General features: G+C 49.3%; 1 protein-coding gene across 7 annotated transcripts in view; it reads right to left on the reverse strand.

Moving 5' to 3' along the window:
* The window catches only part of PAX2 (paired box 2), a 91,959-nt gene that overhangs the window by 37,096 nt on the left and 27,538 nt on the right, over positions 1–27,325 (reverse strand). For 4 of the 7 annotated variants that reach the window (XM_070558812.1, XM_070558827.1, XM_070558808.1 and 1 more), the window contains exons 5-7: positions 10,463–10,548; positions 8,755–8,874; positions 3,086–3,154 (exon numbers count right to left, since the gene is read on the reverse strand). In XM_070558812.1, the coding sequence (XP_070414913.1) occupies positions 3,086–3,154; positions 8,755–8,874; positions 10,463–10,548 (275 nt within the window). The remainder of the gene's footprint in view (positions 1–3,085; positions 3,155–8,754; positions 8,875–10,462; positions 10,549–27,325) is intronic. The other 3 variants (XM_070558853.1, XM_070558837.1, XM_070558845.1) reach the window with 1 other exon arrangement.

Here is a 27,325-nt window from a genome sequence, read left to right on the forward strand (position 1 = left end):
GCCCTTGCCAGGTGGGGGAAGGAAAACGATGCCTACCTGCCATGGTAGGAAGGTAGTTGCCAAGTGGAAGACTAGGAGTTGAAGACATACTCTAACAAGATGGGCATGCACACACGTGTGCACAGGAGTGTACAGACGCGGGAGTGGGGAGGAGGACCACTGGGAAAGTTGTAATACTGTGTTCTCCCCACCCCAGTGTCCAGTGGTGGAGGACACATACGGCCGCCTCTACCGCGAATCTGTACGTTCTCTCCTGGGGGGTGGTGTCGACCTGTCTATTCTGACTTTTTGGAACTTCATGAAAAACAATACTGTTTCATGTTAAATCTCAACATACTTCCTCAAACAACTAAACATAATTCTTTATCCACAACAGCATGAACTGGTTGGGAAACTAAGGTGGTTAATGATTTGGCTGCAGCCTCTGATATAAACACAGGGATTTATGTATAGATTCATGCACCTGTGTCAGCTCCACACAGCATGGCTACACCCTGCTATGTCCCCACAGAAAAAAGTGAGTCCATGTGTGCACAGGGTCCGAGGCAAAGGTCTTCATAAAGCACGGACATAACCTATACCTACGTCTGTATAATGACATGGTCAGTATTCAACAGGCTCATGGCCAATATTACCCAGAGAGTTTGGCTAAAATATGCGATCCAACTAAGATAGAAAAATTCCTTCCTCGGGTATGAACGGTCTAATTTCCCAGGTTACTAGGAAGATATAATCGTAACAATGAATGTGTGTTCATAAGTGAACTTTTTTTTGGTGTCTTAGAGAACGCTGACCTTTGAACCTTAGTTCTTTCTTGGACTGGAGTGGACATTAGCCAAGTTTGGATATTTGTTGGAGAATGCACATAGGCTGAGCTTTGTTAATACTGTCAAACTCAGGCACTTGTCTAGACAGATGATTACCTTCAGGTAGATCTGGTTTCTGGACTTTCATATGACCTGCCTCATGAGGGGCAGTCTGGGACCCATGCTAGGTAGGATAGTATGTGTGAAATCACATGATTCCAGCAATGATCCACAGAGTTCCTCTCCTTAGAGAAATGCAAAGTCTGCTGGGCTTCCCTCTGCCAATATAGCATCTTCTTAAAGTGCCCAGCCAGGGCCTGGAGGAGAGTGAAAGCAGAAAGAGGATCTACGAGTCCCCACCCACCGTGTAAGCTCACTTCAGAGCTCTGAGAAGGGAATCGCATGGCTGGGTGGGTATGTGTGTGCACAGATTAGGTGGTGAACAGATGTAACTGTGCCCAAGTGCCGGGTTTACGTTAAGGAATCAGTGCAACCTCGTTTTATTTACCCAACATAGTGCAACCTCACCGTTGTCTTCTGGGCCCTCCTCAGCACCCCTCCCAGCTCCTTCAGGCTGAATCCTGTCCCACTAAAATGGTGTGTACTCAGCGAAACTTCCCCAAGCTCTTCCCATGCAGAGAATGCTCAGATCCCTCTCTGCTTCTGCCAGCCCCCTGCCTCTGGACCAACAGGCACCGTGGGCCTGAGAGAATCACGCTCTGGCTCCTGCCTCTGCCTCTACATGTCCGCCCATGCAAGGCTACCAAGGGGCGCTCACCTGCAGACTTCCCCCAGCAGCCTCCTCCAGGACCGCAGGCTGCACCCAAAGTCCCAGGGCCTGGCAGCTGGGCAGTGGCAGCCTCTCCTCTTCCCTGGGGTCCTCTTTGCCTGCCTTTTCTGACACCAGCACTCCTCCCGCTGTCCCTCCAGAAAGAGAGCGGGGAAGAGAGGACGGTGACCAGGGCACGCCTGGTTTACATTAATGAGATACACCGAGTGTAATCCAGCCATGGAGGCAGCCTACAAAAGGAGGCGATCGCGGGCGGCCAGGAGCAGAGCCGCTCAGGTAATTGGTTTATCTATCTGGAAGCAGGGGGAGCAATCTCAGCACAGACAGACTAGCAGTAAAGTCTCTTCCTTAAGGCTATTTCCTTTGTCTTTTCAATTGCTTGCACATCCATGTGAGAGAGGGAGAGAGTGTTAAAGAGAGAGGGAGAGGGAGAAATGTTAATTTGTGAATTAATGGCTTTTCTCAGCGGAATTGTAAATTCAAATGTCACCTCACACGGTGACACCACGGCTGGTCTGCTGAAGAAGCAATGATAAGATCCCCCACCTCCCTCGGTGCCCCTCCCTCCCCAAAGATAGCTGTGGAGTGGAACATGCTACTTTTAATTTGCAATAACAACACAACAGAGGTATGCGGTAATGACTGCCTTCTTCCACCCTCCTCCTGGCTTCCTTCCCCCCAGTCCAGTTGGCTCCCCATTTCCTCCCTCCCCACCTCTTTGCTCTTCTGAAGCAACACCTCACCTTGCCCTGGCTGCCCCCCACCCCACCCCAGCCAGGGCCTTATCACATGCTGGGGGTGGGGTGGCGCCTTTAGAATTGACGATGCTGCAACCCTCTCTTCTCCTTCAATAATCAGGGAATTAATGACCCTGAAGTTAAAGTGAGGCTGATACCGAGGCCCTGCCCAGCGTTGGGAAAAAGCCTTCATTGTTTTCAAGCAGGAGGCGGGCAGCAGTGAGGGAGATTCATGGATGGAGATTGAATATGCAATTTTCTTTCACCTTGCCAAGAGCTGCCCCTGGGCTCTGCCTGGCCTAAATTTTTCCTTTTACCATCTCTGCCTTATCCGGCCCTCCCACCTCCCTTCCATTCTTTCCAGAAAATTACCTTCAAAATTGATTTCCACTTTTACAAACAAATATAATGGGAACACAGGAAAAAACTTGGGCCGTGATGAATTAGGGCTGTCAGGTGCTTCCAGGTCTCCTTTGCTTTTGTTTTACTACCCGATCTGCTCTTTGTTTTTCCAAGGGCTGGAAAAAGTGCCCCCATCCACTGAGTGCCTGACCCTCCAGGCCCCCAAACCCAGCAGTGGCCCATGGCGGAAGTGATCTAGGCCCTAGACTCTGTTAGCCTCTTGGTTTCCCAGCCACCTCCTCCTCTTCCACTCTCTGGCCCTTAGGAACCCACTCTAGGAACAGTCTCTAACCCGCCCCCCCCAGCTATGTCCCCTGACCCCCACACCATGTTCCCTCTGGCCCCCATACCTCTTAAAGTCCAGACCAGATGCAAACCTCCACCTCCTCTAATGTGGGCAGGATCAGTGTATACCTCGACTAGAGCAAATAAGAGACAGACAGACACTAAGAGATCCCGAAAGACAGGCAGGTAGAAGACCAGGGGGCAAGACCACAAGATTGGGAGGCCAGGCTCCTCTTCAAAGAGCTGCGAGGGTTCCAGGTGGCACCTCTCACAGCCTGAGGGTGTAAGGGTTCCCAGCTCCCAGCTGCCTAGCCTTGGGCCCCAGGCCACCCCTGGAGGCAGGCTCAGAACAGCCCACCCATTTGCCAACAGAATGCAGGGTGATGCCTACGGGCCCTTTGGGCAAAACTCTATATGCACACCTGTGCTTCATGGACCCTTAACACTCTCAGGCCTGACTTAGAGCTCTCTCTGCTCACTGGCGTTGGTGGACGTGCACCTGCTCACATCTGATCATCTCTTCAAGTATGTACACTACCCAGAAAACTGCACGCCTGCCTAGCGCATGGCCTTCCACATCCCCTCTCACTCAAAGATCTCAGAATGGTAGAAAACTCACACACACCCGCATTTGCATAAACCAGGTAAAAAATTACAAACATACATTTCCCAAGGTAAATATATAAACTTGCATGTGAGAGCAGAAATGCACTGCAATAGATAGAGGGAGGGATGCCTCCAAGTTAGTACAGAAGGGCTCCTATATTTATTTATACACATCTAAAATGCTGGGGGATGATAAGAGATGACATGTGGCCCAACCAAAGACCCCAGAGCAAATGAGTAAGCAGAGGTGGGCAAGGGCCCTCCCAATCACACAGGGGAGGCTGACATCTTCCCCCCACCGCCCTGGTCCCATCCAGGTTAACTTATCCCAAGGTGAGCTTCCCCAGGCTGCCCTACTTAAAAGGAGCTGCACCAAGGTTAGGGAGCCTGTGCCCAAATAAGTTTCTTTCTGACACGACTTCATTTCCTCTTGAGACATAAACCTGCCAATTAGGCCTTCCTCCCCAAACACACAATGACCCATCTTCCAAGATGGAGTTGGCTCAACACTCTATAGCCATCATCTCATGTCCTCTCTATAGTCCCAATGAAGTGCTGTTACCACCTCCATTTTACAGAGAAGACTGAACCCATGAAGGTTAAGTGACTTGCCCAAGGCACTGAGATTGAAACCCGGCTGTGCCTCACTCCAGGGCCCACATCCTTCCCCACTGGGCCCCACTGCCCACCCGTGCTGCCCTCCATGGACTTCCTGCCGGCCTCCACCCTGAATCCTCCTTCCTGGTGGGGTCCTGCCTTCTCTTGCCTGCCGCCAGGGCTCCTAGACAGGGCAGGCGCTGCTCATTTCCACAGCCTAATCCCTCATTCGCTCCAAGTCCAACCTGAGCAGCACACTCCAGGACTTCTAGGAGGGAAACTAAGGAACTAAACCGCTTCTTCCAGTTACGGCTTCATCCAAAGCAGAAGGGAGCTATTAAAGGCAGCGAGAGGACTCAGCTGTTTGCAGCCGTACAACCTGCCCTGCCTGCAAACGCACAACTGCACCAGTTTGGCACCACTCAACTGCACAACTCATTGTGCACCTAATTAATGGAATGCAGAATCCCAGCCCCCTGCAATCCCACACATCAAAGGACGATACCAACACTCCTCCCCTCACACAGATCAACAGACTCACACCATATGACTTCATTTGGATTTTTGGACAAGTTATGTAATTGCTCTGTGCTTCAACAACACTGATGGACAGCAGTGCTTTGGGCTGCAGCCGAAAGCAACTGGGTGAAGGCAAAGGACTTTGGTTTTTCAACCTGAAAAAAAAAGACAAGAATCTCTATCCTCCAGCCACGTAAGCCAGGGCATGCAACATTCAGGGAAGTGGTGTCCCTTGAAAGGACCCTAATATACTCACCCGTAATTGTAGCCAAAAAGAGGTAAATATTTTAGCAGGGTACTGAATAGGGGTCTACCTTCTCAGACTGATGGACAGCCAGTCTTCTGGGTGCTTTGTGACAAAACTTCCTCATCTACCCCTCGTCTGTCACCTATCTCATTCTGGGAGTTCCTGGACTCCTGGAGGCAGGGGTGTCAGAGCTTCATCACTAGCACATTTTTCAAAGGAAAGTCTGGAGAGTTTTCCACACTTCCACAGGCCAAGGCATGAGAAGGCCTCTCAAGCAGGCTCCCAGTCACTGTCAGGTTCCTTTTTCCCCAGAGTCACAGCCGATAGGCCCGTTACTAATACCCCACGGATCTGAGCACTGCAGATACTAATAACGCTGTCCTTATTCCGAGTGCCAATGCCAATAATGCGTTGGGTATTATCACTGTGAACACCAATAACTGCCGCTGAGATAGTCTCCATAATGCCAGCACACGCTGCCGTGATTGTCCGCGCTAATGCCCACCACCGTGACATTGTTAGAGCTGAAGAATAGGCCGAACTGTACCCAGAGGCAGGAGCGGGAGCGGCTTCCTCGAGGACAGAGAGGCTCACAGCTTGCCCTCGGGGTGGGACATTTCTAGGTAGATGCCAGAGCATGGGGCCAAAGGAGGGCCAGCCTAGCCAGGGCAGCAGGGTCCTTCTGGAGGGAGACATGCCTCTCCACTCTCCAGAGGTCTAGTCTCCTGACATGTGTCCCATTCCCATCCCAGCACCCCTCAGTGCCCCAAGTCAGTTTTCTCTTGTGCCTGCAGCACTGGGCTGGTAGCTGAAGGACACACCTGAGTGTCTGTGCAGCCCATGCCCGAGGCTGCCTCCTGCAACCGGCCTGCCAGCTGCTCTGCTACCTTGGCCTGACTGCAGAGTTGGGCTACATCATCTTGACACATAATTATCTCCCCTATTCTTAATCATCTGAGCTGCTTCCTAATGCAAACAGGGCCTGGCTGCTTGGAGGCACCCAGAGTGGGGGAGGGGGAGGACGGCCTGTGAAAGGTCTGCCTTTGCTCTCGCCTTTCCTTTCCTCTCCCTTCCCACCTGGGTCCAATGGATCAAGTGTGTGTTGGGTGGGGTGTGGGGGGGGAGGGCAGGTGGTTGCAGAGGGGGAGATCAGGGAGAACTGGCCTCCTTCATAGGTTCTGGCCTCCATCAGGGAAAGGACCGTTCCATCTGGTCTGGGGCTGGTGAAGAGGAGCAGGGAGTCAGAGCAAGAGAACCACATGCCCCTAAAAGAAGTTGGGCTTCTGATCCTTCTTGCCTCCTGGCTAGGCCTAGGAGGGAAGTGCTTAAGCAGTAAGAGGAAACTTACAGGCCCCCATTATCCTTCACCTAGAAAACTTCAACTGCCTCCCAAAAGGACTCCCCTCTGCCATCACCATCACCCTGCTGGAGGACGGTCTTCCCAAACCCAGCCCTGCTCTTTTCCCTTCCTGCGCAGACACTTTCAGTGGCTATCCATGCCTGCAGAAAAAAGTCTAACCTCCATATACGGTCCAGTCTTGGCCTGATCTCCTGTGACCCTAACCCATCGACTTAGCCTGACCTCCCATTACTTCCCCTCATGCCTTCATCCCAGCTAAAGTGCCCCTGTATTTTCTCACCACAGTACCTTTGGTCACAAGGCCAGTCTATCAGATAGAATTTCACACTACAACTGTCTTTGAACATGCCCCTCATCCATCCCTCAGGCCCTGCCCTCAAATTGCAGCCTTTCCTGGCAAGTTACCCCCTCCCCACTCTGAGCTCCCACAGCCTGCAGCACAAGCCTCGATCACAACGCAGATATCAGATGGGCCTTTCTGCTCTCTGGGCTCACATGTTTTACACGCCCCGCTAAAGGGTAAGCACCTAAAGGACAAGAATCATATCTTGTTCTGCTTTGGGATCCTGTAGCACCAAGCCTTTCTTGCAACTGATGCACAGGAAGGGTTCACGGAGTTGAATTGACTTGAAACAATGAATGTGACCAATTGCTCAGAGAGAAGAGCACTCTGTTCTGGGCCAGCCAGGCCCAACCCAGGGTGGCCACAGCCTCACGCCAGTGCCTCCTTACCCCTGGCCTCCCTTCATGGCCCATAGGAGCCCAGGAAGCAGAGGGCATGATTGGATGATTGGCCCCAACCACAGACCAATGGGGGAGAGCAGAGAGGAGATCCTGTGGCCTCCCCTGGCCCCTGGACATCTCACATTCTAAAAAATGCGGGTGGTGGTGGTTAAAGGAGAAACCCTTAGGGTCTGAGACAGAATCTTCCAAACCACTGAGGGTGCCAGGTGCTTGGCTAAGGCCTCAGTGTGGGAAACCCCCAGGGAGAATTGGGACTCAGGGCGTTTACCCAGCCTCCCCCTGCCTATCAGGGGCTGCCGCCAAAACAACCACAATGAAATTTAGTGAGTGGCAAAGGCCGTGGCAGCCAAATGGGTTTGGATATTTTGGAAGAAGGAGAAATAGAGCCAGACAAGCTGTTTTCCTGTGAAATGAGGCCATTAGGGCTTCTGGAAGGAGGCCAGCACCAGGTCATCACTGTCTTGCCAGACCCAGGCCTCTCCTACACTCTGTCCCTTCCGCTGGAGGCCAGGGCTCTCACACTCCCTTTTCCCTCAGCCTAGGCCCAGGGAATCTCAGCTTTGTCCCTTTTTTCTGTTCCTTACCCTCTAAAGCTGCCCCAATCAAGAGCTTGTCTATGCTTGGGATGACTATATGATTTATTGTCCAAACAGGACATTTTTAGGAGAAAGAGGAGATGCTGACTGGTCAAGATGCAGAGACAAAAGGCATACATTGGGATGTCCTGGGTTAATTAGATGTATGGTCACTCTCTTTATGCTTATCTTTAGAGGATTCTGTCTATTTCATGGGAGGTACCCTTAAAATCATATGCCTTCCTTAGACCAGGAGGTTACTGCTTCCCCAGCAGGGACCATGAGATTGGGGCAGGAAGCAGGCTCCAGACTGGTGTCTCCATTTGTCTGGGCCTGCCAGCCCTGTGCCCTGGCCTCATGCATCAGAAGAGAACCAGATGGTCACTAAGGGACCCCAAATATACATTTGAAAAACACCTTCTCCGAAGCTCATTGCCGCCACCCTCTCCTCTTACTTTCTTTCCCCTCTCCCCCTCCTCTCCACTCCCTTCTTCCTTTAACTCCACACCCAACAGTTGTCTGTACCTTGAGGAACTATAAGGAATGAGGGGAAAGGCCAGAGAGGAGGCTGAGTGGAGCCTCCTCCCATGGAGAAGAGTACAGAGGGCCCATGTCCAGCTCCCTGAGTGGTTATAAAGGGCATAACATCCATGTGTCACAGAGAAAGGACACTAGGGTCAGCTGTACATGGCATCACTCCCCATCTCCTGATGGGCTGGGATCAGGTGAGGACAAGGAAGGTTGGCCTTTCATTCTCGGGTCAGGGACCAGCTGTTCCCCTACCTCCAAAACCTTCCAAAGGTACAGGGTTCATGCTTCTCCTCCTGGCATCCCACTGGGATATTCAGGGTGAGTCCCAGAGGAAGATGAGGTAGTCAGGGCTGCTGAGCATATGGTGAAGCTGATGGCCCCACCAGCAGCCTGCCCCCCTCTCTCCAGGAGCCAGCAGGGCAGTGGGGGGACCTGGGCTTTGCTACTAAAACTGATCTCACAGCAGAGCAGCTGCGAGGCCAGGCCGAAACCGGAGCTCTGAGTCCAAGGACAAAGCATGCACAAGGGAAGCCAAGCCTCTTCCCTCCTCCCTACCTTCATCACGTTTCCTCTTCTCGCCGTTAGAGCGAGGGATCCCCAGGATCCCGTTGATGGAGTAGGATCCCACTGGATCATTGGAGGCGCTGGAAACAGGAGGGGAGGCCGTGCTGGGAACTGGACGAGAGTAAGGAGGAAATACCATCAGGAGAGCAGTTGTGAGTGCAGGCCAAAGCCCCAAGGCTCGGGCAGAGAGAAGCAGAGGGAGTAGGAGGGATGGGGAGCTCACATCCCCTTCATCCTCTGAGGTTTAGGGGAGTGGCATTGCTATATACAGTGCAGGGTATTCACTTCTGTCCAGCCCCAGGCTGAGTGGCAACCAGTCAACCCCAGGCCTTCTCTGCAGACCTATAGATTTGACTGGAGCCCTTGAACTCAATTCCCTGAAGATGGATGGAAACGCCAAAGCTGACTGAATCTAGAAAGCAACTCGGCAGTCCTGTAGAGAGAACAGCTCCTAGGATGCCTCCTTGCACAGCTCGTCCAATCTCTGGGGCCAGGCAAATCCTTCGAAACAAACCCCAGCTCACTGTCTCTCAGTCTCCTGGGCTGCGTCTTTATCAGTCCTGATTTAGAGTCTGCGGCTTTCTAAGATCTGTCTCTGATTCTCTAAGAGACACAAGAATGGTCCCCATAGTCCCCAAGAGTGTTTAGCTCCTCTTTCCCAGTTGCTTCTGGTCTTGGAATCACTTGAGAAGTTCCTAATTTCCCCCTCAGGGCACAGGCTAGTGAACACATTCACTCCATGGTGATCAACTCAGGTACAGCCCGGCCCAACCCTCCCTCCCAGCACACGCTGTAACCCAGGCCCTGTAAACAACAGCTCCTGCCAACTCCAGGAGGGCTGGGACCGGCCATTTCTACTTCCTGCTGGTCAAGAGAGAAGGGAACAGCTTCCAAGAGGCGAAGCAGGATAAGTTTAAACATAGCCCAGCTCCTCAAACCCCAGGCCTCATCTATGGCTGTAGCAGCACCATGCACCTTGGACCAAAGGGAAGACAGTATATGTGTGTGTGGGGGGGGGTGGCTGCAGGTGTTCTGGTAGACCTGGGTCATGTCTCTGAGAAGACATGAGCAAGGGTCAGTACATAAGGAGGTTGGAGAAAGGCAGAGAGTTACCAAGGGCATGAGAGAGACACAAAGAGATCAAGAGAGACAAACGAAGAGGAGGGAAAGAGAGAAACAGAGGAACAGGTCCAGAGCCGCACCTACAGAGAGAAGAAAAGAGAAAGGGATAGGCAGAGAGAGGAAGGAAAGGGAGAGAAGAAGCGGCGGCGGGGGGGGGGGGGGGGGGGCGGGAGGGGAGGGGAGAGACGGATAATTTTAAAATTAAGAAAATAAAAATGGAGTAAGAAGGTTGATATGAAAGAGGGCGGGGACAGGTAGAGAGAGAGAATCAGATAAAAACCAAAGCTAGGGAAGGAGAAAAAGAGCTAAAGGAAAAATACTGACTGAGAAAGAGAGGAGAGAGACAGAGAAAGAGAAAGAGAGAGGCGAGACACAGACTGACAAGGCGAAGCAGCTGTGAGATGCGGATGGAGGCAGAGAACCAAGCCTCTAGGGGCTCAGGGAGAGCACAGATTGGGTAAACGACCAGGTCTTGGACCTCAGAGAGGTGGGTGGTGGGCATTTCCCGGGGCTGGAGCTGAGTTTCCCAGGTCTCCTAGGTGGGGACCAGCTTCCCCCCTTCCCTGAGCCCTCTTACCAATGGTGTGGCCAGGGGCAGTCACTCCCGTCCCAGCCCCATCCGGCGTTGGGTGGAAAGGCTGCTGAACTTTGGTCCGGATGATCCTGCAACAGCATCGCAACAGCATCACACATGACATGCCCTCTCCTGCCCCAGCCAACTCCAGCCCAGCCCTGCAGAGGAACTCTTCCAAGTGCCTCAGCTCCTTCCTCACCCCTCTGCTCCCTGCACCCCTGCCGCAAAGCATGAGCCTTCCCCGCTGTTGGCTCTGCGGATCCAGCGTAGCGCAGCTCTGGGGAGGCTGTCTGCATCCTGTCCTGCCGTGTGCGTTGTCTGAATTGCAGTGTGATTTTTGGTAGCAAGGATCGGGGCAGCAGAGCAAGTGGAGCACAGCATCCCTCCCCTTTCTGGGCGTGGGGACTGCCCTGGTGACTTGCTGTCCACCCTCGCCCCCTCAACCACACACATCTCCTCCTGGGAACAGGACTCCCTGGGTCTGGAGATTGTTTTGGAGCTGGCTTTCCGATTGGGACTGTATCACAGTCCTCCAGAGTTGAGGGAGGAGGCAAGATGTCCCCACTTCCTGTGCTAAAGAGAAGTAGCCAGGGAAAGCCTGGGTCACAGGTGACCTTTTGTCCCCAGGATTCCAACACATCACATGGTCTCCCCTTGCCAGATGTGAGGCTCTGAACAACTTCTTGAGCCCATTTAGTGGTCTCAAACAAGTGAAAGCCCTGTCCAGCCCACTGGCCCGATGGCCTCCTTTTCTGAGGTCTCACTTGGACCACAGCTTCTTTACCAGCCTAAGTGACAAGCCTACTGTCCTCCCTGTTCACTCTTGGGGATGGGGGCCCAGACCAAACATCCCAGGGCTGGGGGTGAGCCTGTGTGCCAGTGATCCGGAGGACCCAGGGCTCAGTGATGCAAAAGACCAGCAACCCTGCAGCCAGGACCAAGGAACACGCTCCTCCACCCACTGGTCAAATTAGGTGCCCTTGGGAGCAACTTTTCCCAGGGCGTTGCTCCTCCCACAGAGAGACGTGTGAGCCAAGTCCACCTCCACCAGCCAGGTGAGTCACAAGCCCTGACTGGACCTGAGCACTCACAAAGGCAATAGAGATAAGGCCCCTGCCTCACAGCGCTGGAAATGAAGTTGTGGGGAAGGAAGACAGCCACCCAAAGAAGCTAGGTAACCCAAGGGGCCAGGCAGGAAGTGCCAAAAGGAGGCAGAGGAGGAACCAGCCCCCTTGTAGGTGAGGGAATTAGGAAAGAAGTGACAGAGGAGGCAGAACTTGATGTAGATCTTCAAAGCAGAGTAGGGCTGAACTGATATATATATATCTATATATATCTCTCCATATATAGATATATAGATATATGGACATGTAGGAACCAGAGGCACGGAGAGTAGTGGAGAGGGCACTGGGTCGCACAGCCCTGAGTCTGACTTCTGACTGCCATTAAGCGGCTACATAGCTTTGGGCTCATCATTCTACTTCCGGCCTCAGTTTCTTCAGCTATAAAGTAAAGAGGCTGGACTACAGGATCTCTGAGGTCTCCTTCCCCAGTAAAAAGCAATATGATTCTAAGATGAACAAAGAGGCCATGGGGAGGGGGTTATAAGCAGGTGCTGGAGGAGAGTAGAAGCAGATCATGGACGCTGAGGGAGCACGCTGTGTTAGGGGTTAACGCCTGGGCCGGTCAGCCAGAAGGGTGGGGAGTGTAAGGGAGTAAGAGGAAGTCAGGCTGCAAACTCTGAAGTGATAATGATGAGAGTGATTTCCCACTTATTGAGCATCTATTATGTGCCAATATTATACGCAATTTATATTATTTACATATACTACTGTTAATTCTCACAACCTCAAAAGTAAATACTATTATCCTCATTTTGCAGACTGAAAACCAGAGCTGACAGAGGTTAAGTAGCTTACTCGAGATCACACTGCCAGTTAGAGGAGAGTTAGAAGTCAGTCTCTAAAATGTGTGCTTTTTGTTGCTTTGTCATACATCTTCAACGTATAGGAACCAGGTTTAGAGAGTCTCAAGCCGCGAGTGACTTCTAAACTAGAGGGGACATGTACAAACTGATCCTGGTAAAGCAACACACACGCAGGAGGCCATCGCAGGCTGATCCCAGGAAAGAAAGGGAAGAATCTGCAAGTCATCGTCAAGGCAGGATGACCAGAATTTGGCAACTAACTGGAGTCGACCAAGGCCCTAAAATCCCAATTCCGTGTACCTGGAAGGCGGGTGGGGCTTTTTTGGTTTGTTTTTTAAAGATTTTATTTTTTTCCTTTTTCTCCCCAAAGCCCCCCGGTACACAGCTGTATATTCTTAGTTGTGGGTCCTTCTAGTTGTGGCATGTGGGATGCCGCCTCAGCATGGCTTGATAAATGGTGCCATGTTCATGCCCAGGATTCGAACCAGCGAAACCCTGGGCCGCCGAAGCGGAGAGTGTGAACTTAACCAGTCGGCCGCGGGGTCGGCCCCAGGCTGGGGGTTTGTACTACTGTCAGGAAGAGGGACATGCAGCATTTGAGGTGGTGGGTAGCATCCAGGTGGGCCTGGCCATGCACCAGCTGGCACAGCAGATATGGATTTGAGAGACTGTCAGAGAAACGGGTGTTGATAGGGACAAGAGGTCTAAGGAGCGGATACCGGAGGACACCTACTTTCAGAGGCTGGGAAAAGAACCTGACCTTGCAGAGGAGACAGAATTGGTTGTACAGGAAATGGCAGGACCAGGACCGGGCAGTTTCTCCTAAGTCGATGGAGAAGAACATTTCCAGAAGGAGAACATAATCCACAGCATCAATGGTGACATAAAGATCGAAGGGAATTGGGAATAAGAAGAGGCACAGATTTGGGAATTCTGGCGACCACCAGTGACCTTGGGAGAGTGGTCTCAACAAAGCAACCAAGGCAGGAGCCAGACAGAAAGAGGTTAGGGAGTGAGTAGGAGGAGAGGGAGGCAGTGAAAGTAGACTATTGCCTTCAAAAATTTGTAGAAAAGGAAAGAAGAGGAAAGTATGGAAGCCAGAGGACGGAACTGGCAGCTGAGTGGAGGGAAGGCTGTTTACAGTAGGAAAGACCTGGATTTAAGTTTGTAGGCTGAGGAGGAAGAAGCAGTGAAGAGGGAGAGACTGAAGTTGCCTGAGAGAACGTAGACGATTCCGAGAGAAAGACCAAGGAGAGAATGGAACGCAGGGCATGGGCGAGCAGTTAGCCAGAGAGAGCATGTTTGGAGACGGTCAAAAGCTTCGAAAAGGAGCTTTTACAGCTTTGTCTCTCAGCAAAGCAGAAGGGAAGGTCATCTCTCAAGAGTTAGGGGGAAGGTTTGGAGCATGATCACGACGGGAAACACCAGACAGTAGCTAAGGGCAGTGTAGACTGGTCTAGACAAAAAATCTAGAAGGAGGCTGAGCAGCTCAGAGCCACTGCCCCTAATTCATTGCAGCAAAAGCTTCTGGGGTCTCACTGGGCCTGCGGGTGGCTCTGGCTTCAGGGCTGATGGGCTCTGGACTAAGGGAGCCCCAGGGCTGGGGCTGGGTGAGATGGACAACTGGATGGCCTTGCGGAGTTTCTGTCTTTGTTACCCAGAACCTCTGACCCCTGGGGCGCTGGTGCAGATTTAGCTGAGGCAGCAAGTGATGGAAAATCACTACTCCCTGACAGCAGCTTGGTGGTGCATGGGAGAGGAGCTGGGCAGGGTGTCTGCTGTGAGTTACTAATGCTCTTGGTGTCCATCAATGCCCCCCAGGCGGTGGGCACTTGCCAATCCTCAGAGCTGATCTCAGGGAATTTAAGAACCTGGATTGGGGAAACCAGATGGTCACCCATTGGCCTCCTTCCCCGGGTTCTTCTTCCTCCTCCTCCAATTCTTTTTCATTCTTGGCCCCACAAGACAGCCAGACACATCTATGGCCTCCCTGGCTGCAGGCAGGTTTGGCTTGGAAAGTCAAGTCCTGGGATATGGATCCTGGGAGGGTGCAGTCGGGAGCTTTGAAAGGCGCCCCTCTACTGGGGCCTGGGAGGTGCCATTCCCCGTTTCCATGGAAAGCTGTTCCTGCCAGGGTCCCTGCTCCCCACTTCTCTTCCCAGCACGCCTTCCTTCACAGGGATGCTCCTTCTCCTCCCGCCTTTCCTAGGACCTTCCAGGGCTTTGCCTGGGCCCAGCACAGGCACTCCAGGCACTTGGTGTCTCCCACAAGGTTGTGGGCAGAGCAAAGGGATGAAGGGGCAGGCTCTGGGCTCAGACTGCCTCAGGCTGAGTCCCAGCTCTGTTACTTATTGCCTGGGAAACCCTTGGCAGTTTCTTATTCCCTCATCTGTAAAATGAGATAATAATACTATCTACTTCCTAGGACTGTGGTGAGGATTAAATAGGATAATCCACGTAAAATGATTAGTATGATGATTGGCTCAGTAAATGCTGCTATAACAATAACTACTGGTGTTATTATTCCTGTGGGTGACCCCTAGGCCTGGCTGCTTTCTATGTAGAGGCTGAGCCAGGTGCAGGCAGGAGGCCTCTCAGCCCAATTTGCCGCAGCCTTGTCAATGCAGCTGCTGCGGAGACCCTGGGAAGAGCGTTGAGAAGACAGGAAACAGAGCAGCAGGTGTCACAGCCTGACCCCAAAAAAGGTGCATCAGAGAGACTCTCAGGGAGACGGACTGGGGACCTCTGTCTGGGGGCCTGAGCGAGGATCCACAGTGTGAGCAGCAGCTCCTTCAGGACCTAAGAGATGCCAGGGGCCTGGGGCAGAGCTTCAGAGGGAAGGATGACAAGGCAGGTGAAGTCACTCCCTCTTTGTTAAACTCCCCGGAGGCCTCCGCCTCCCACCAAGCTGGAGAGCCAAACAGTCTCATCAGCTCTGCGAGTTAGAAGGAAAGCACGTAATGAGTCTCTATGAACAGTTTGGTAAACTCGTGAAGAAACAGAGCCGCTCTGAACATTGTAAGAAGGTGCTGGGCACATTCTTACCCTCTCCTGGTTCTACTCTCTCTCGCTCTGCCTCCTTCTCTGATTCCTCCCTCCGTGTTTCATGTTTTGTTTCATTCTCTGCCTCTCTCTGCCCTCTGTCTTTCCCTGCCCCTCTCTCCATCTCCCCTCTCTTTGTCTGTCTGTCTGTCTCCGTGCACCCTGAAGTCCCACTGTGCCTATGTGAGTTTATTGATTCCCGGGAGCTGGGGGAAAGCGGGAGGCAGGGCTGGGGTACAGGCTCAGGGATGGAAATAGAAGGCTATAAATTATTTGTGACAGGAAAGCAATAGTGGCAGAGTGCTGAGCACAAGTCCTGTGTCACTATTAGATTCCTTTTAGCCTGATGACACTGTAAAAAAGGTTAAGTGTCTGCTGGAATCGTACACCTGGGGGGCCGGGGCAGCCTGGGAGCAGAACAAGCCACTGAGAGCAGGTATATCAATTCTCCAGGCCAATAATATTCCTCTCATTGATCGCCACGCAAAGTTCAAAAATCTCATTACAGCCAGGCAGACCGGGAACTTTTTACAAATCAATAGAATGATATAATGTATGTATACTTAGTACAAATGTATCTATTCATCTATCCATCCATCCACAGTCTGCCTCAGGGTTTCCAAGTTAACCTACCCATCATATTATGTTATGTTATGTATGATATTATATTGCATTATATTATATGATAATAAATGGGGTGCAAAAACTCCCCGAGGTGAAGACAAGAAGAGGTCCTATTAGCATTGAGGTGACCTCAGACAGCTCACCTTGGATAGAGTTAGGTGGCAGCATTTCCAGGACTACGCTGCTCAGGATTTCTAGGAGCAGTGCTTCCTTAGTAGAGGCTCCTGTAATCAAAGCTATTGTCTACTAAATATTTACAGTGTGCTAGGCAATGTTCCATGCTTCAGATAGTTTACTTAATCCTCACATAACCCATTTTGCAGATAAGGCATATTATAATTTGTCCAAGGTCACCCATTCAATAAATGGCAAATCTGGGGTTTGAATTCAGGTAGGGCCCATACCCTTGACCACTAAGCTATACTGGCTCAAGGAGAGAGATACCCAAAAGCCCAGAATCCAAACTCCCGTATTCTATTTCCAGTCTCTTGTTCTGAGAAACAAAGGATAAAGGGCCGCCCTGAGCTTCAGTGTTCCCCTCCAGAAAATGGGAGTAACAACACCTGCTGGGACCAGCTGTTGCCAATATGATATATACATGGGATCCCCAAGCATGTCCCCATGAAATCCTGTCCAGCTGCCTAGAACAGACTGCCTTCTCCACGTTGGAATTACTTCCCCGTGGAGCAGCAGGCTGGCTCCAGGCCTGGTCATATCATTGGTTTGCTCAAAGGGTCTTTGTGGCAAGAAGTCAAGTAGCTACATACATATATATATATATACATATACATGTATAAATCAGTTTAAATCGTCCTGGGGTAGATTGGCCACTTCAGAGTCTTTGCAGGAAATATTTAATCTCTGGTATAGGGAGGAAAGTCTTTCCTGCTTTGGTAAATCAAAGGAACCCCAGGGTAGAGAATGTTTCAGACTAGCTGGCCCCACTGCCCTCTGAGCGAGACGAGTGGTGGGAGGAGCCTCTACCAGTGACTTCAGGCTGCCTGGGTATTATACGCTGGTTCACTCCAGAAGACAAAACTATATTTGCTTCAACAAAGGATATTTTGCCCAACAAATGCAGGTAATTGCTTCCGCTCAGGCCTTTGAGAGCTGCCTACACCAAGCACATGTCTCTGGCTCAGCCCCGAGGCAAGTCAGAGCCACACAAACGGCTGGAGACTTTTCATGGCAGAACCTCCAGTGAGATATCCTAGATCACTCAGGAAAATTTTGCCTCTCCCAAAATGGTTCCTACTTCTCCCTACTCCTGAGAACTCTAAGGAACTGGAATCTCCCCACTGTACATCCAGGAACTGAAAAACTGAAATTTACTATCTCCTCCCGCTAGAAACCCAGAGGAAACAGCATCCACCCTGCCCTTCCCACTGGCAGCCTGGAAGTGCTTCACATGAACCATTTTCCTCGCTTTGCAGTTTGTGCAGAGTTTAGAGTTGTCTGCCCACACCCACGCACACGCCCTGCAGGTTTCAGTCTGGACAAGTGCCCATATGTCAGGCAGGGTTCTGTGCATGAGAACGGCCACTGATGAGGAGAAGGCCATTCTTCAGAGCTGGGGGCAGGACCTTGCACTCTGGCTGTAGCAGGATGCGGCTGGAATACACAGATTCCAAAGGTAGCAGAGCTCCTCCCAAGAGCCTCTGCCTGTTTTGATGCTTCTCAGAGGTCATAACTGAGCTCCAAGAGGGAGAGCCTATTAACAAGCCTGCAGAAGGGCGTCCTCAAACTACTGTCCTTGAACCATATGCATTAGAAACTCCCAAGGTGCTTGTTAACATGCAGATCCCTGGGGCCCACTGATGGTAGTGGGGCCCAGGTATCTTTATTTAAGCAAATGCTCCAGATTATTCTCAAACTCTCTAACATTTGAGAAGACTAGCGTAAGTCAGAGGGTGAGAAAAGCATCGTTGTGAGAGTTGGGAGAAAGTCTTGGTTAAGAAGGCTCCTTGCTCATCCTCTGTCAATCCACATTTCCCCCATCTGCTAATCCTGACTCCAACTGACACAGTAACCAAAATTCAAGAAGCTCTCAGTTCCTCTGTGGAAACTAGACTACAGGTTAAAAATAAATGTAACTTCAAAATACTTTTTGGTATATTCCAGGAGGATAGATTCCCAGTGGGTTCTTTAGATACCAGGCATATTTTCTGCATCAATTTAGGCTTCTAAGACTGGCACTGAGGGCAATAATCCTTCCACCACGTGTCCCCGGGAGCCCAGGCCAGATACAATTTACCAGGCTAGATGGGCCATGGGGCTGGCCCAAGGGGGCAATAGTGATGGTTTATATGATGAATGGTAAGCATATGGATTGATTTAACTTCAAGATATGCATAGGTTTAAAAATTAAGGGGCAATGTGTTTAACTAACCATTTGGAAACCAGTCTGCAGTGCATGCCAAGCCCAGAGCGTGACCAGACTAGATCCTCTCACCACCGGCCCTGCCCTCATCTGTCAGGGCTTCCAGGCTAGAGCTGGGGTCCACCAGCTGTCCACCCACGGTCCTGGCTGGGAGGCTCCCGAGGCGAGAAGACGGCCTGAGACGATGATGGTGAAGGGGTGCTGCTGTAGACTCAGCGCTGGGAGAAATCCTGTCTGCCCATCCTCCTACCTCTCCTCAGGCACGCGCACCTCCCTCTACAAGCGTAAGGAAGCCTGGGGGAAGGGCCCCCCAGCTGCAGCAGAGGTGGGGCCTGCTGGCGAGGGCCTGGCCTCCCAGCCTCTAGCCCCTCCCACCTCCCACCTAGTTACACCAGTATTCAAAACCAACCTATGGTCTCCCTCTGTCTCCTCCGGAAAGAAGGGGATGTGGCTGAACCTTACAATGGCTTCCCATTGCCTACAGGATAAATTCAAAATTCCTCAGCCTGGCCTTCAAAATCTTTCCCAATCTGGCACCACCCTGGCTTTCCGATCTATTCCTCTCTGTTCCCCTCTTCCCCTCAGGGTCTGGCGCAGAGCTAAAACCTTGTTTTCTTGCTTTCTCAGTTCACACAGAATCCTCCCCTAGACTCTGAGTTCTACCAGGGCAGATGTCTTGCCTCTTTTTCCCACCATTGTATTTCCAGCACCTGGCAACAGTACCTGCCACAATGTAAGGACTTAAAAACTATTTGGTGACGGACCGGCCCGGTGGTGCAGTGGTTAAGTTCACACATTCTGCTTCCATTCACCGGATGGAATCCTCAGAGTGAACCTATGCACCCCCTGTCAAGCCATGCTGTGGCAGACGTCCCCCATATAAAGTAAAGGAAGATGGGCATGAATATTAACTCAGGGCTGATCTTCCTTAGCAAAAAAGAGGAGGATCATCGAGGACATTAGCTCAGGGCTAATCTTCCTCAAAAACACCCCAAATAAACCCTACTTATTGAATAACAAATGAGTGTTATTATTAGTAATAATAATAACATAATTGTAAGGGCCATAGTGAACTAATATATTTTTGCTATGTGCCAAGCACTGTGCTAAGCACTTTACATGGGTTAATTTATTTCTCACAACTTCTTATGAAGATTTTTATCCCTTTTCTACAGATGTGGAACTGAGGCTCAGAGAAGTTAAGTAACTTGCCCAACGTTGCACAGCTGTTAAGTAGCAGAGCCAGGATTTAAAACTGGGAGCTTGACTCCAGAACCCATGCTGCTAATCACTGGATAGAAAAGTCAGTCGTATTCAAGAACAGGTGGTCTAATCTATGAGAAACTGGGCCTGAATAGAAGAGCTGCATATAATAATAGTAAAAGTAATAATTATTAATTATTTCATATTCACTATGAGACAGGTATTGTAACAAGTGCATTTTCTCATTCAAATCCCAACTACGACCCTGTCAAATAGGCATGTTCTCTGTTTTACCAAGGAGACCACAGAGAGGCTAAGCAACCTGCCCAAAGTCACATGCTTAATAGCACTGGAGCCAGACTTTGGGTCCAGGCCTGTGACTCCAATGTCTTGTAGGCTTAATCATATTACCTCTTCTGGAAATTTCTATATTAATAGTTCTTTGTGTTTCTTATGTATTTGGGCAGGAACAAATTTTTCCTTCAGTCTTTTCACATCCATGATCTGGACAACTGAGCAAATGTATATGCAGACAACGAGCAGAGATTGCCTGTGGCTGTGACTCAAACCGCTGCCCCTCTTCTGTGCACGTGCCACAGTTGTATTTGATAAGCATCATGTCTGTGTTACAAATGAATCTCAATTTTAGGTTAAGTGGCTATGGTTTCAGTGTATTTTATATGCATTTGTAGGTTTGGGGGTTAGATTTTCCAAATTCCCTATATCTATCTATCTATCCATTCATCCATCCATCCATCCATCTACCTATCCATCTATTTATCTATCTATCCATCCATCTATCATCTATCCATTTATCTGTCTATCTATCCATCCATCCATCTATCTGTCTATCCATCCATCTATCATCTATCCATCCATCTATCTATCCATCCATCCATCCATCCATCTATTTATCTATCATCTATCCATCTATCTATCTATCTATCTATCTATCTATCTATCTATCCATCCATCCATCTATCTGTCTATCCATCCATCTATCTATGCATCCATCCATCCATCCATCTATCTATCTAGTTTCCAAATCTTGCACATGATTGTGTGGTGATACTGCATACAGATGTGTTTCTCCATTTCTGTTTCTAGAAACTATTCCTACAATTAGCATATCTTTATATTCATGTCTGCTCTAATGCATTGATCCAAGATTTATAAGACTGGATAGATTTATCAAAACCTACTTCATGAATCTCTGCCCAGTTATACCTATTTCTGTCAAATATGTAAGCCACAGTCATACATGACTCCACACTCATCGCTGTTCCTTTTCAGGATATTTGAGATGCTCACATCACAACTGTGTTTTTATATTGGTCTGTGCACCAGTATTGATGCGCATAAATGTGCATTTGTATACCTGTGTATCTTTCTGTCTATGGCCAGGGTGGGGTGGGGGTGGGGGGGACGTGGAAATGAGAGAATTATTAAATGCCAAGTAGATGTACAATAAATTCCATTGATTTTATAAACTCCAACTTGTCTTCAGTCTCCTTCCATTCTTTATCCTGGGGGCATTGCAACAAAAACCTATTTTAAATACCTTTACTTCCCCCCCCCCTTCCCCAAAAAAGTGTCAATATTTTATTTGGATTTTTAACTTCGCTCCATAACAGTTGTTTGACCTCCTGACTCGTGCGACTCACATAAATTCTGGGACTTTATTCAGGAGCCATGTTCCTGCTATTGAATAAGCAATTTGGGAGGGTGAATTAATGACTTGTGCTGTTGCTGGAAAGTCCCTGAAGAAATATTAAAATTGCTTGCAGACTGAATCGATACTCAGTGAACACCCAGCAAGAGGGCTTCGGCTCTGGAGTGGCCGCAGAAGGCAGGGCTTGGTGGAGGAAGGGGAATTCCTGCTCCCAGCTTGGCGAGCCCCTTTCCAGCCCAGCCCCACCTTTCTCTCCATCCCTGGAGCTCTGTCATTTTCAGTAACGGCGTAGTCTTATTAAACCCCAACCAGGAGAGAGCTGATTTGTCCTGTCTCAGGAAGCAGGCTCAGGGGACAGTTTACTCTCTTACTAGCAACGAGCGCCCGGAGGCCCTATTGGAGGTGATGGTCTGGACACATCCACCTGCTGGAGAACCAGGATGGTGCTGCTGCTTCCTTGCAGGCTGCGCTGTGCTTGGGGATCAGGGAGGCTGCAGCTGTGACCATTTCCTGCTGGGCATGCAGAGGGCTGGGTGTTGTACTGCTGGCTCCATCTCTGTGTGTGTCGGACCGGTGTTTACCACCACTCAGGTGGCCACATGATCTCAGCCTTTGTGTATGGGTGTGCCTGTGGGATGGAGAGTTTGAATTGTGTTGGGTGTTACTGTGTATCGCATTGTGCAAGGCATTCCAGGCAGCTGGCTTACAGTTTGTTACTCAGTGTTTGGTAGCATTGTATCGAGGTGACTGCACTTGGTGTAACACCGAGTTGGAGGAATTTGAGTATTGTTTGCTGGCAATGTCTGTGTTTCTGCTTTGAGTTATTGTGTTCGTTGATCATATCAGCATCTTTTTTTTCATAATGTATGTCTCAGAGATTAGGTTAATGGGTGTCTCCTTGGTGATGTGGGCTGAGTAATGATGCTAGATCTGGGTGGTGGTGTATGATTCCGTAATTGCTTTCTCCGTGTGGTTGTGGGTGAGAGGGCCCATCCTTTAGCTTTTTCAGCTACTCTGGCTTGGTCATTTGCACTACTTCTTTCTAGAAGGAAGATTTTAGAGACACAGGACAAATTTCTTGTTGATGACCAAATGCACAGTTCTATTTGTCTTGGAAGCCAACTGCCCCTGCTTGACAAAACAGTTCTGACCTCACCACACTGACACAGGTCCTGTTGCTACCCTCCCTACATCTGCCTAATTTGGAGAGTTAAGCCCTAGGCCAAACCCTATGCCTGTGGGGAGTCTAGATCACTGATAGAGCTAGAGGAGGTTGGACGGGAGCAAACTCCCCAATTCCAATGGGAATAACAACCTGAACTCTAGTTCCAAGAATCCCCAGTTTGTTCTACTCTGTCGGTCTGGCCATCTGCATCTTCCTCCTTCCCAGTATCCCCAGACCCTGTGGCTCAGCACTCACTGGGCCACACACACACACACCATGGAAGAGCAGAGGAACACGTGCTAGACATGACTTTCTACTGGGGTGCAGGGTCTTGGTTCTGAGCTTGTAAGTAAATGTATGAACACATCGCCGGCCATGAGACTGCAAAATATACAGAGCTCCCCAAGAGGGGGTGCACGCCTGCACTTCCTTTGATCAAAAGTTGATGTGAGGTATGGACTAGTGGATAAGCACATGAGTGTTAGAGCCAGTACTGCCTGGGTTCAAATCCTAGTTCGGCTACTTAGCCTGTGACCCGAGCAAGTTACTTAACTTCTCTGTACTCCACTTACCTCATCTAGAAACAATCCTATAAAGCCCTATGGGGTTGTTTACGAGGCTTAAATCAATTAACACATGCAACATGCTTATAACAGTTCCTACTGCAGCAAGCACTTGTTAGCCATATTATTATTATGAATATATAAGGCTTACCAAGTAAAGCAGCCAAAAGATTGGTCTATTCATGCACACAAACATGTCCACATAAGTGCTGATGTACATAAAATCCTGTGATAAATCAAGGGGGGTGTGTGTGATTTAAGCAGAGAAGTGCAAAAACTACAGTCAGGTAGGGGCAATCAGATGGGGACAGGGGTTAGTTCTCTTCTTGACCTTCTGGTCCATTTGGACAATGGCAGAGGCTGGGCTTGACAGAGTTCACCACTGTCCACCTCCATACAGAGGGCTGCATCCAGCCCCGTGGTGATGAATAGGCAGAAAGGAAAATGGTGGCCCTTACACATTTTACACTTATTAAAAAATTTTAAGCATGATTAAGATCTCAGGATTCAAATTTGGCTCATTTAAAATATTTATTTTCTAATTTAAAAAGTCAGGACCTTTATCAGCTAATAGGTGTAAATGAAGAATAGTGGAATCTAGGTGTTAAATTTAGGGACTAAGGAAGGGTTAAGAAAGGAATCAGATAAGGGAAGGTCAAGGCATTTGGGTGTAGATCTTATGGAAGTCCCTTGAGCTGAACTTGGTGACCTAACTAAGTCGAAGCGGTGGGGAGAACTTGGGCCTCAGTCTCACCCCATGGGCTTTCCTATTAAAGATGGGGAGCCAGGACACATCATCGTGAATATGGGAGACTGGTTTTCGTCTCCACTCTTGTTGGGCACAGAGGAAGTAGGAGAATTTGTGGTTGTCTAGTTACTTTAAGCCATAGCATTGAATACATTAAGCCCAAAGTAAATTTTTTCTCCTAAATTTTTTTCTTAAAATCTTTTATTCTAGGGGCCGGCCCAGTGGCTCAGCAGTTAAGTGTGCACGTTCTGCTTCAGCGGCCTGGGGTTCGCCGGTTTGGATCCCGGGTGCGGACATGGCATCACTTGGCAGGCCATGCTGTGGTAGGCGCCCGACATATAAAGTAGAGAAAGATGGGCACGGATGTTAGCTCTGGGCCAGTCTTTCTCAGCAAAAAAGAGGATTGGCAGCAGTTAGCTCAGGGCTAGTCTTCCTCAAAGAAACACAAACAACAACAACAACAAAAAATCTTTTATCCTTTACAATGGAAGTAACTGCAATGATCATCAACCTCCCAAAATTCCCTGGTCTATCCAGATATGTGAGACAGTAGCAGACAGATTTGGTTTGAATTTGTCAAATATTTGCTCGCTTCTTCCTCTCGTCTTTCTTCATCCTTTGTCTTATCTCCATTTTCTCTCCTCTCTTCCCCTCTCTTCCTGTTTTCCTCTCCCTTCTCTCCCCTCTATGACATTAAAGAATCAGAGAACCCTTCAAACTCATTGAATAAGGATTTTTTCCATCACTGTTTCATTTTATCTTTAAAAAAACTACAAAATGCAAAGCATCGCAACCCATGAAAACGCTGTGAATCCCAGAGAACGACAACCTTCAAGTCTTCGAGCAACAGCGGGCTTATTCCAGAGAAGAAGGTGCAGCCACATGAAGTTCACACACACACACACCCCTATACACACACACAGACACACGCAGAGACTGGGCTCTCAAAGTGGACAAAGGGGGCAATTATCTGACTAATTCTGTTCAATGGTCAGATAACTGAGTCATAGAGGGGTTTTTTCCTGGATATACACAAACCAGCCTCCCTTCCTAAATCCAGCTGGGCTCATAGTGGACCATAATTCTCACAGGCAGTCATGATACATAATTCTGTTCACACAATATCATTTTGGCTCCTCCAGCTTTTTTATTTAAAAGAGTTCAATGTTTATGCACACACAAGCCAGAACTCACACACACTGACATGGATACATAACCAGATATATACACTTGACGATTACTATTACTATAATAATAACCAACATTTGTGGAGCTCTTGATATCTGCTAGGTGCAGTTCTAAGCAAGTTCATGTGGATTAATTCATATAACCCTCATGTGAACCTATGAGAGAGATCATCCCCACATTGGATGAGTGAAGAAACCGAGGTCCAGAGAGTAGATGACATTTACCCATAACCACACAGTCACTGAGGAGGGAAGCTAGATTCAAACTCTGGCAAACCATTAATATAGGTTTATGTGAACTGTCTGGCACATGGCAGGTACTTAGCAAAGGTTTTCTGAATGGATGAATGAAAGAATAAACGAATGAAAGACCATATCTACTAAGAACCCTGAGATTCTCCTTTAAGATGGCCAAGTGGCTTCCCTAACGGAACTGGGCCTAACCAACAGCTTAAGCTTATTTGGACAAAGTGATTTTTCCTCCCACCAACTTTCAGGGGAAAGTGTCCCTCAGCTGTGTTTGTTCAGATCCTAAATGCTCTAAGTATCAGCTCTCCACTTGTCTTTTGGGCCGAGCTCAGCCTCCCTTCAAACCAGAAATGAGATTCAAATGCCTCAAAGATGCTTTCTAACCACAACACTTTATTTCCAGACTATTTTCCTCTGAAAATAGGTGTTTCTCAATGAAATGATAATGGGTGTGGATGCCGTGCCTGGATAAAAACTAAGAGATTCAATCAATTATGTGGATGTCTTTAAATTGCCAGATATTTGGCGTCACATCGACAACCTTTATAGATGATTGACTAAAGGTTTTGGTTTTCATCCAGATGTTTGGGAGTTGCCAGAGTCATTAACCTGTCTGTCAGCAAGCGCTCCTGCATTTCCAAGAGACATAAGCGAACACTACAGAGGAAAAGAAGAACCCACAAGAAAACAGACTAAAGAGGGCAGGGGTGGCAGTTATTTGACAAAACTGGTCAAGCAGACTCCATTCTGGGAATGGGTGGCTACCTTGGAGAGCCATTGGAACGCAGACCCAGCTCACAAGAGACTCGCTTGCTCGAAAACCTTTAAAAAACCTTACGAGACTGTATCCTTGACTGCCTAGAGAACTCTGCTGGATCAGATCCCTGCACGGTGGAGCTGAGGGATCAGCCCCAGTGTCTGGCACAGAGAGCCCACGTTGTGGCCAATCCACCCTCTTCACGCTGACACGGCTCCGGATGCCTGCATGCCTGTGCGCCTGGTATCTCTACGTAGCGTCAGTCCAAGCTGTAGATTTTGCAAAGCTTGGCATAAATCTGGCTTGTGACTTTGTACTTGTACCCCTATTTGTGATTTAGTGCTCTGCCTTTTGTCATCTCTCCTACCTCCATTTTCTTTCCCTCTCTACTTTTTAATGCTATTTACAACTTCCTTATCCACAGAGCAGCACAGCGATCTTTCAGTGCCTTTACTGACATACCCAAATGATTTTTCTTACCCAGGTTTTCTCTCCACTCGACTTAATTTATGTTTTGGTAAAGAGGAACTTTAGATTGTTCCATTCAATAGTATTTAGGGTTACCACTTTTATCAAAGGCATCATGACACTAAAAGACTCCCCGCAAGGGATATTTGTTTATTCTTATGAGTGACCAGCTCTCCCTACGTGCAAGAAGGCTGTGTGCGTGCAGGCGTGCATGCACGGCGTCCTCGGTTTGTGCCTCTATGCTCCACTGCCCTGTGTCAATGCCGCTTGGCACTGGCAGGAAGAGCCAGTAAAACCAAGATGTGGACAGCAGCTGACCCTCAAACTGCTGGAGATAAATCCAGGCCCTGAGCCCTCCCTGCTGATGACCGCTCGGTTCTTTTAGGAGCAGGCCCATATATGCCTGGCAGGGCTGCTTCCTCCAAATCCTCCCTCCCACACACACCCTTCATCCCAGAGCTGCAGAGGAGGCTTGCGATGGCATTATTCATAAGAAAGGTTTGGGGGCTTTTCTCCTAGAGGTGTGAGTTGGAGGAGGAAGGTGGGAAACCAGGACAATGCTTCCCCCTATTTCTGGATCATCTGTTGCCTTTTTCTCCTTCTCTTTCATTCTTTCCACACTTTCTCCTCATTCTAACTCTATTTGACCTTGAACTCTGGCCTCTCCCTCCACACCAGAATGTGTCCCAAGGGGGACAGCACCTCCAAAGAAGCAGTTACCTGGCCTGACAGTCCTGGAGACCAGTAGCCAGAGGGGCCAGCCCATCACTCCACTCCTGGAAATAAATCCCATTGTATTTGCATTTTAATTTTCCACATAAACAAAGGCCCAGAGTACTCGCTTGGGCAGCATCACTGGATGAATTTAATTAGAAATGAAA

The sequence above is a fragment of the Equus przewalskii genome, chromosome 1 (assembly GCF_037783145.1).
Source record: "Equus przewalskii isolate Varuska chromosome 1, EquPr2, whole genome shotgun sequence".
In the NCBI taxonomy this organism is placed as follows: Eukaryota; Metazoa; Chordata; class Mammalia; order Perissodactyla; family Equidae; genus Equus; species Equus przewalskii.